General features: G+C 33.5%; 1 protein-coding gene across 1 annotated transcript; it reads left to right on the forward strand.

Moving 5' to 3' along the window:
- The first annotated feature begins 8094 nt into the window (after positions 1-8094).
- LOC131145960 (ethylene-responsive transcription factor CRF4) lies at positions 8095-10018 on the forward strand. Its single transcript, XM_058095142.1, has one exon. The coding sequence runs from the start codon at positions 8689-8691 to the stop codon at positions 9733-9735; it is 1047 nt and encodes a 348-aa protein (XP_057951125.1). The 5' UTR covers positions 8095-8688; the 3' UTR covers positions 9736-10018.
- Positions 10019-10911: the final 893 nt, after the last annotated feature.

Here is a 10911-nt window from a genome sequence, read left to right on the forward strand (position 1 = left end):
ACTCAGCATACGAGCGAGCGACCTCATTGGAGCTACCTCCTTTGTCGGGCCCACTGCCAGCGTGTTGCGCATTTCGGATGCGGCGGGTCGTATGCTTCCGAACAGCCACATCCCTACCGGTCATATTCCACTCACAACTTTCAATTTAAGTGCTGTTTTGGTATTATTGTAAAAAATAAAAAAAATCATTATCTTTTTATCAAATCTAAAAAAAAAATGAATGTGTTTTATGCAAAATAAAAATCAGAAGTAAAAATTTAAAATCTTAAACTAGTAATAAGTTTGATTAATGTTTTTAAAATTAAGATAAAATAAAATTTTAATTAAATAACTTTTTTAACATTGAATCAAATAACAATTTAAAATATAGTTGACATATTAATAAGAATTGAAAATATTATGTGAAGATAAAAAAAATATTATAGTTATTTCATTTACTTATAATAATTTAATTTTTAAAATTTTTTTTTTCAATGGACATTATTTTTTAAGTATATTTTAAATTAATATTATCATTTTATCTTAATTTTAACTCTAAAATGAATAATTTGACCAAAAAAAAATTAATTCTCGATGTTGAATATTTTGGCAACAAATTTCTAAAACAATTGGAAATAAAAAATTTAGTAGATGTTTGGGATCAATGCTAAAATTATAAAAATGGAAATCATAAATGAAAATCAAAAACCAAAAGCATAAACTAAAAATAAAAAATCAATATTTATAAAATTAAAAAATTTTTAAACTTAATTTAAAATACTCAATATCTTTAAATCAAATAATATTATAAAAATATGATTCAAATAATAAAATTGCAAGTAATACACATTAAAAAAAACACTATAATAAAAATAAAATTTATTATAATTGCTCTAAATAATTGCTATAATTTAAAATTTTACTTTATAATAAAGACTTTATTGAACATGACAATTGAGAAATAGTAAAAATATTTTATAATTGAATTTATTATTTTTTAAATTTTGTAAATGTATTTATTTTAATTATATTTAAATTCATACAATAATTTTATTTTTATTTTAAAGTATGTAAAGTGAATGAATTAATCCCATAACTTGGCACAAAAGGATTTTTATAGTCGATTTCACCTTGTGAACTAAAGATCTGGTTTGTTGTTGTATAAAATAAATAATTTAGTCAAAAATTTATTTCTGAATATTAATTTTTTTTTGCAATAGGTTACTTAGACAACTCAAAACCATAAAATATGACTTTCAATGTTTTTGCAAACAGTTGAAAACTAATAACAGAGATAGAAAACTAACAATATAAACAAATGTGTTTTTATAATATGTTTTTCACTGTACAAAAACATAAATTGAAATAGAAAACAACAACGACACCAAATAAGCCTTTAGGTTTTCTTTTTCTTTAAAAAAAGGTGAAAACCAACTACAGAAATGGGAAAATGACAATATTAACAAACACATTTTCATATTCTCTTTTTTCACCATATAAAAAAGAAAATAAAAATAAAAAATAAAAATGATACCAAATAGACCCTTAGATTATGTATAATTTTAAATGGAAGTATTATTAGCATTCTAAAAAGTCATTGTTTATTGTCACTAAGAATTTTCAAAAATATATAAAAATTAACCAAGTTAGTGATTCGATCCAAAAAGAATTGATATTATAATTAATTGTTATCCTCTAATTAGGTTATAGATTCATCTTATTTATGTTTTTCAGTTATCGTATCAATTTTAATTCTTAAAGTTTAGGTAATGATTATCTAAATCAAATCGATATATATATATATATATATATATATATATATAATTTTTGAGTGACTGGTTTGCATGAATAACGCCTTATGGCATTCGGTAAATCAAAATCGAAGTAAAATCCTTCTCTCTCTCTCTCTCTCTCTCTCTCTCTCTCTCTCTCCTCTCTCTCTCTCTCTCTCTCTCTCTCTCTCTCTCTCTCTTCTTCTTCTTTTTTTCACCCCTTAAATTTGTAATTTTGTGAGAATCGATCGTAGTAGGTAACCGAACCAAATCGTTGATTTACAAATGAATTCAATTCATAAAATTAGTAAATCGATACTTCGATTGAATCAACTAATCGAACCATAAACACCCTCAATTGTTGTTGTATTTTTTTCTCAAACAACAAAATATTAAAATATACCCTTTTTTGTTTTCTTTTTTCACTAGTAGAGTAACAAAAATTAAGGATCAAAGTTGTATTTAAGACATGAAAAAAAAAATTTGCTAGTTGTATTTTTAGGAATGTCAATAGCATCTTCTTCTAAAAAAAATAAAGTATTTTACCTGTTAGTAAATTTTATAAAAAAAATGAATCAAAATAAATAATATATACTTAGATAAAAAGTAATTAATAATTTACCTTTTTCAAATATTTAGATTGTTATGAAATGAAAATGTAATATTGTTCTTCATGGCTAGTGACCATCACAGTTCATATGACAGGAAGAGAGGGGGAAGCACAGGTCGGATCCATATGCTACTTTCTCCTTTCTCCTCCTGCCATGTGGACCTGTATGTTTCGTGCGTTACTTTCAGTATTTTCCAAAAAAATTAAATATAGTGCGGATCCTCGTCATGTGGGTTCCACACCTATTTAATAGGTCCAAAAATGTTAATATAACAATTTGTGATTTTAAGTTTCAAAACTCAGGCAAATATGTTCTTAAGTATTTTTCGCTAAATAAACATCTCTTACGCTCTTAGCTTAAAAAAAAGAGTCAATTTTTATTGACCGTATCTTTAACTTAAATTATACATTATCATCTTGTCTATTAGAGGGTTTACTTAAAATTGTCTTCAACATTGATAAAAATAAATCTTCGTTGAGTGACAAATAGAATATTATCTTAATTGAAAAGGGGGAAAATAATGCAATAAACTAAAAATATCTAATTACCAACAATAAATCCACATTAAATTATGTCTTAAAATTAATTAATTTTGATAGACCTTTAATCTTAACATAAAAGGGGAAAATAATACAGTAAATTGCATATATTTAACTAATTACCATATTGTATAATTACTTCAAATCACATCTTCATTATTCATGATTTTACTTTCTGACTATCACTAAATTTCATTTGCATGTGAGCACTTTATTAGTTTGATTAGTACTCATATTTGTGATTATTTTTAAATTGTATATTCATGGTTTATGATTTGTTTATATATCATTTTTATGCTATGATAATTATATGATAAGGGAATGAATTTCTGGTCTTCCAATTTTAGCCTTTTTAAATTTTTCAAAAATATCAAAAAAAATAATAAAAAATATGAAAATAAAATTCAAAATTCAACTTTTTAAAAACTAATAACTCAAAATTATTTCTCAAAAACTACTTATTGACATGTTTTTTTTTCCCTTTTCTTTTCTTTCTATTTCTAATAGTTTGTGTGGATGCACATAGTTTTCTCCTTTATCTCTAATGGTTTTAGTGACAACCATGGATGAACAATTTAATTTGGGCGACATAAAAATTTCTCAAAATATGTTTATTCTTTAAATAAAAGTATAGGGGATTAATACACCATAAGATAGGGCGTAGCTAATTTAATTAAAAAAAAATTGACTTCACACCATGAGGGTGCAGCTCCTAGACTTGTAAAAGTTGGTCTTTTAGAGTTTGGAAACTATTACGACTCAGAAATATTGGTCCGTTTTGACTTATTATTAGTTTTGATAATGATGTGAATTTACTGATGGTGGTACTTAGATTATTCAAAATTTCATACCTTTGTTTCAATGCAAACAAAATTTTCTTTAAAAAATTATAATTTGCTGAAGGCTTATTATAGTATACTAAGTTATATGGATGATAACATCTTTCTTCCTTATAAACTCATTCTTGCATATGGCAAAATTCAGTGCATATATTTTTATTATTAGAGCAATTGCAGTGTAATTTTATTAAACGTTGTCCATAATTTATGGTATAATTATCATTAAAATTTAATTTCGTTTAAAGCTCGTGCATAGCACTAAGGCATCTACAAGGATAATCATATATTGCCATGAAGGGTGTGACTGCATCAATTGATATGATTTAAACTTGAGCAAAAGCTTGAGGGGTGAAAGTGCATCTGTGACACTCCTTATCACTTCGTAGAGCTACTCTGTCAATAAGACCATTTTACTATATTTTTTATGAATCAATAAAGTTGTAGAAAATGTAAAATGTCTTCCTTTCCGAATCCTACTTAAAATAGCAAAGGTAGAATAATGCGTACATGTAAAGAATAACGGTAAAATAGCAAAATATAGGTTAAATACTAAACACCAACTTCAGTTACTTTACCCGTACAACCTGTAAGAACCCGAACTATGGTATGTGGATTTAATATTTGAAAGAAAGATAAAGTGGTAATTTGGGCAAGCTTCGTCGACAAAGCCAGAGTTCGTTGACGAAGTTTCTTCTGTTCTCGGCGACGAAATTCAGTGTCTCGTCGATGAGGAGATCCCGAGGGATTTTAGGAAAAATCTGGAACCTCGGCTCGTCAACGAGGATGCCAATTTGTCGACGAATTCACCCGAGTCAAAGGGTTATAAATATCCAAAAAGAGTTGCTTCCAAGTTAAGTTAGCTTTATTTTTTCTCCCTCTCTCTCTAGAACTCGAAGCTCTCTCTCTCTCTCTCTTGATTTGTTCATCGTTCGTCACCTGATTCGTAAATCGGACATTACTACGAGGATCAGGGAAGGATTCTCTATGCTTTTAGCGGATTGGAATTTCATTTCGAGCGATTTCGAGTTTCGGACTAAAATCAAGGTAAGATTCGGTTTTTATTTCTGATTCAGAATATGTGTAGTAGTACGAATTGTAAGCATATATTATATACTGTGGTTTGTAGATTTTGGGGTCTCGGTTCGTAGTTTTGGGGACTGTAGAATTTGTAGTTGGAATTCGGGTTGAGGTAAGGGGATACAGTTTATATCAGTTTATTTTCAAAATCAAGATCAGTAAGCTTGTAGGCTACGATCATATGTATGTTTTGGCAACTTATTTGAAAAAATCTATTAGGTAAAATATGGGATTTTTGGGTTATAATTTTCAAGAAAATTTGGAGATTTCGAGTATCATCTCTGCTTTGTTTGGAAAACCGTTTGTTTTTTTTAAACTGTATTATTGAGACGACTGTTATCCATATTTGTATAAACTTATACTTGAATTTGAAGACGATATGATTTGTCGTAAACCAAATAAGTGTGGTATGTATGGTTGTATATAATTATTCTAAGTATTTTGTAAAACAGTTATGTGGCGGCTAATTACCGTACGCCAATATGTATAGGAGTGTGAGCTCCAAAATGATTCTAGGTTTTGTGAAATCAGCTAGTGGCAGCTAATTACTGTACACCAAAACAGTTATGTGACGGCTAATTACCGTACGCTGTGCCATGCACCGGTGTGAAAATCATGGGCGAGAGTATCCGGCTCTATATCCGAGGGTGTGAAATATCACTACGTATCCTGGCTGATCACCGAGGAGTGTGAGCTACATTGTATTGGCAATGTAATCACTGTGAAGTTTCGGGTTTCACGGAGTACTTGCGTATTGGCAATGTAATTGCTGTGAGACTTCGGATTCATGGAGTAGTTGCGTACTGGTGTGAACTACATCGTATTGGCAATGTAATCGCTGTGAAGTTTTGGGTTTCATAGTGTAGTTGCGTATTAGTGTGACGACACTAGCCGTATGTTTTGTGTATCGTATGTACTGGAATGCAATTTGTGAAAATACTGGAACTGTATGGAAATGTTTCGAATTGTATCGTATTGTATAGTGTTATGTTTTGCGTAAAATAACACTGGTATGCCACACATTAATATAACCTGCTTTCTTCCTTACTGAGAGGTGTGTCACCCCGAATGTACGTACAATGTTTTTAGGTCCATCAGGTAGCCGTAATTAGCATCCTAGCAATCGGAAGCGGGGGTGTCACTAGCTGCTGTTAGTACCTGATTAGGTACGAGATTTTGTAACCAAGTTGTCGTGATGGTTTTTGTAGACACCAGGAATATGTACGGTAATTATGGGATTGTATACCTTAGTATTGTAGGGGTACGTGTATCCTAGTTCTTTACAGACTCTAGTATGGTATGTTATATAGATAAATGAAGCATTTTTCACTGCGTAACTGATGATTAGGGATGTATATGTGTATGTATAGGGCATCCGTGTACCCCACGGGGTCGGAGCCTCTTATTGTATTGTATCATGTACGTTTGAATTGATACAGAGACAGGTTAGGTTACTAAATTCACACCTAGGTCCCATCTGTAGGTTCGGAGCGTGACACAACCACTCCCTCTATGTTAGTACTGTAGGTGTCCATAGATGTGCTTGATACACATGGGTGAGCATCAACTTAACCCAAAAGATTAAGCCTATTCGATCTTATGGTTAGAACCATGTATATAAGTACCCCTCATTTACTCAATTTTTCCAATGTGAGACAAACTCACAAGTGGAATTCTCAACAATATTTCTCTCACTTGTGATTTTCAACTGCTCCCGATTGAACGGAAGTCATCTTCTCACTCATGGGACTAATTCTTCAATAGTTTGCTCAAGTGGGTCTTACCACTACGTCTTATGTGTCTCGAATTGTATTCCAATTGGGACTTCCAAACCAATCCTACCTCCCACGTCTTGACTCTATTTGGATCCATCTTGACAACTTAGATGATCCTTCTTTAACCTCTGTCACACACTCTCACTCCCAGAGTTATGAACCGTCGGCCCTGATACCACTTGTCTGCACCAAAGGAGTCCATAAGTGTGCTTGATACAAATGAGTGAGCTCCAACTTAACCCAAAAGTTTAAGTTTATTAGATCAAGGACTCAACCATGTATATAAGCACCCATCATTTACTCACTTTTTTCAATGTGGGACAAACTCGCAAGTGAAATTCTCAACACTCTACTCGAAGCTCTTTCAAATTTATGCTTATGGTATAAGTACCATTATACTTGATCATCATCCTTGTTTGTTAATAACCGGACTTTACGCAAAAAAAAATTTAAAATTATCTGATTAAAAATTAAACTTGTAAATATAGGAATTGACAGTTTGTATGGGGTAAAGGGTGAGGAGTAAAAAAACACAGCTTAAAGAGAATAGATTGTCAATTAAATACCTCGATCATAATTAAAATAAAATATGTGGTGAAGAGAAGATCACATGTGACAATGAATTGTAAAAGTAAAAAGCACAACAAAATAATCAAAAGTAAACCTATACTTTTTTTTTATTATAAACATTTTCTTTCTTTCTTTTTTTCCTCTTTAAGACTAATTTAGCATGCATGTCTATAACATGTACACAATTTTTTACTGCAATAGTAAAAAAAGAGCTAATTGACTTTTTTTTTCTTTTGTTAAGATAATATCTATTAACTTTTTAAAATTCAATGTTGATAATTTAAAATAAAAATAAAGCTTTGTATGTCTGGTTGCCACTCGCTAATTTTTTTATTTTCTTTTCTTTTATATCAGTGTCTGTTTTAATTGAATGTCAAGAGCTATACAATTGCTGTATTTTGTTTGTACTAATTCAAAAAAAAAAAACATCAAACTGAGCATGATTATCACATGAAAATCATCGAATAAATTTTTACATAATTATTAATTTATTTTAAAATAATTATAATAAATCCAAATTTTAAGAATTTAAAGAAAAAAATTAAATAATAAAATAGGAGACTACCTACGGAGATGAGGCATAGGTGGGTTTAAAACCCATTACCTTGTCAATGGGAGAGGGAGATTGGGGCATGTGTGTTTGATCCAACGGTGGGGATTTTATCAACCACTGAAAAAGAAACTTTCAACCATCCATGCTGATACTTTGGCGTGGGGGGTGATTCTTTTTTTTTTCCTTGGAAAAAAATCAGAGTATATATTGAATTTTTCCAAATTGGAAAAATTCAAAATTCAATTCATTAAAATTCTTTCCCACCTTACAAAAATCGCCTAAAACCCAATGGCAATCCCGTAATTCCGGACCAATTCGTTGTCAATTTTCCAAATTTTCTACATATAAGAATTTTAAAAATTGTCAATTCAATGAGCAGAGATTTCAGAACAGAATCGCTCTTTCCAATTACGGCTGTTGGGATCCTATAAAACAGCGATTTCAGTGTTTTTTGGGAGTCCGCCTTCACTGAGCACACTCTCTCTCTCTCTCCCGGTCCCTCTCCCTCTTCCTCTCCGGTATTCCCACTTGAAATTTTCTGTTTGCTTTCCCGGAATCCGACCGAGAAAATTTTCCCTTTGCCCCCCTTCTTTGCACTCCCTCTTTTTAAGCCTGCTTCCTCCGCCGATTCTTTTTCCCTTTCTCTGTGATCTTTTCAGTTTTGGGGCTTAGGGGTTTAGGTTTTTAGGCTCACTTTAGCAAAAGCTTTCCTCCTCTTGTGATTCCAATCTAATCCCTTGAAGGAGAGATTTCGATTTTTCACTGTTCATACAACTTTCCCTTTAGATTTCCCGTTGTGGGTTGCCTTTTTGACGAATTCTGCAGTTCCTCTCCTCTCTCAATCTGTGATTTCTTCTTCTTCTTCAACCTCTGTTTTGTTCATCTGCGTTTGGATTTGGGATTTGGGTTTTGGGTTTGGGCTTATCTCACTGTCTTTTCTTATTAAATGCGAATAGGCGCTGTCTGATTCAGAATGGATTACAGTAGCTTATGGCCGGTCAAGTACAGTGAACACAAGAGTGTCACTAGGAAGTTCCTCAGGCCATCCGTGAAGCCCAGGAAAGCTTCCGACGGGAGGAAACCGGCAGAGTCCCCGAGAATCGTCCGAATCTCTGTCACCGACCCGGATGCTACCGACTCCAGCGACGACGAGGAGCCGGAGTTGTTTGGCCGGCAGCGAGTCAAGCGCTATATCGACGAGATCAACATCGGAAGCGCGTGTAAAAGCGCCGTTACCATTCGGAAGAGACCGGCCGTAGCAATAGCCGGCTCCGGTGATGAGTTGGCGGGCCGGCAGCCAGTGAAGGCTTCGCCGAAGAAGTTCCGCGGCGTTCGCCAGCGGCCATGGGGAAAGTGGGCCGCTGAAATCCGGGACCCGGCCCGGCGGATGCGGGTGTGGCTTGGGACCTACAACACCGCCGAGGAGGCGGCGCGTGTGTACGACGATGCCGCCGTGAAGCTCCGCGGACCCGACGCGCCGACGAACTTCGGGCCGCCTACAGCTGAGGACAAGCCGGGCATAAACGTGGCGACGCCGTCCGGGTACGACTCAGCGGACGAGTCCCACAACCTATCTTCTCCGACTTCAGTCCTGCATTTCCGAACCCGGTCCAACGAGGAAGCCGAACCGGTGTGCCACGCCGAACCTCTCCTCGCCGTGAAAAAATTCGAGCCTTTTCAAGAATACCCGAACCAGTACTGCCGAAAAGCGGAACAAGAATCGACCCAAGAGTGCCAAGGCGAAACCAGTGCTCTATCAGAGTTGGGTGAGTACTTGCCGATGGACGACATGCCCCTCCTAGACGATATATTCAATTTCCGGTCTCCGTTGCCTCTTCCATTCGACGACATGCCGGTAGCAGAAGACATAATGAGTCAAGATTTAGGCGATATGTTCCTTGATTCGGTTCAAGATTTCGGCCCCCTGAGTTTACCGGTTGAGGACGGCTTTAAAGACTTCGGTAGCAATTTTCCGGATATCGGCGATTTCTTCGCCTCGGATCCTCTTGTGGCCGTTTGAGCCTCTAAAGATACTGTTGGAGTTGGATTGAGCATTTCGGTTTCACCGTCGTCGGGCCGATATCTCGGCAAATTTTGTGCTGGCAGCCACGCATATCGGCTAGTTTCCCTTTTCCTTTTCGTTTTTCTTTTTTTGTTTTTTTAATTAATTTAATGCGCGGCTGCTTTATACTAGCTTTTAAAATTTAATTTAATCTCCTAATGGGGAAATGAGTGGAGTTTTGTTTAGATTTTATACCATTTTGTCCGTTTAATAATAATTACTAAGAGTGTAAAATTTTCAAGTCTTCGCATGCTCTCTTTTTTCCATTTTTCATTTTTTTTTTGCAGAAGTATTAATTATTAATATTTTATTAAACAAGTAACTATTAATAGTATGTACTCAAAATTGAATAATTAAAAAAGATAAACGAGTAATCCTAAAATAAATATATAAAAATCCCTTGATTGAAACTACTCGTAATAAAAAAATTATTAAAAAAATTGACATGTTTATAGTTGAAAAAATAATCTTAATAATTAAAAATTTTCTCATATAATATAAAATAAAAATGATAAATATATTTTTTCCATATAGCGGGGATTATTATTTCTCACTTTTCGAATGCGGGATTTACATTTACCACGGAGGTTGATGTGGGTGGGGCAGTGGGGGATCCGTTTCTGGCCACACGGGCAGGCGCAATTACCGGGTCGTGGGCTGCTTGACCGAGTTGAGTCGGCAGGTGTCTCGTTTGAGTTCGTTTCTAACAGCTTTCATTTTCGCGCATGCGCGAGCCACGTGTTTCCAATTCCTTCGCCCTCATCTCTTTGGGCCGCAATGTGAAAAGTCCACGAAGAGGATATTTCAATTTTCAATTGGGCACTTCAACGGAAGGTGGAATTATTTTTCTTTTTCTTTTTCTTTTTCTTTTTCGTTACATGTATTTATTTTTATTAATATTTATTAATTGTTAGATGTTCTTAAGAATTAACACTCCAAAAATAACACAAATTAAGAAAAGGTCATTTTTTCATTTTGCTAAAAAAAATAAAGGGTAAAATTGTCATTTGATACATAAAAAAATAAATATGGGGTGTCATTATTTTTTTTGAGTGCCAATAGTATTTTATTTTAATTTTATGTACATTATAAATTAATAAGTTTAATTCTTTTTATCGTAAGAGAGTTAGAACA

Source organism: Malania oleifera, chromosome 13, assembly GCF_029873635.1.
Source record: "Malania oleifera isolate guangnan ecotype guangnan chromosome 13, ASM2987363v1, whole genome shotgun sequence".
Lineage (NCBI taxonomy): Eukaryota > Viridiplantae > Streptophyta > Magnoliopsida > Santalales > Ximeniaceae > Malania > Malania oleifera.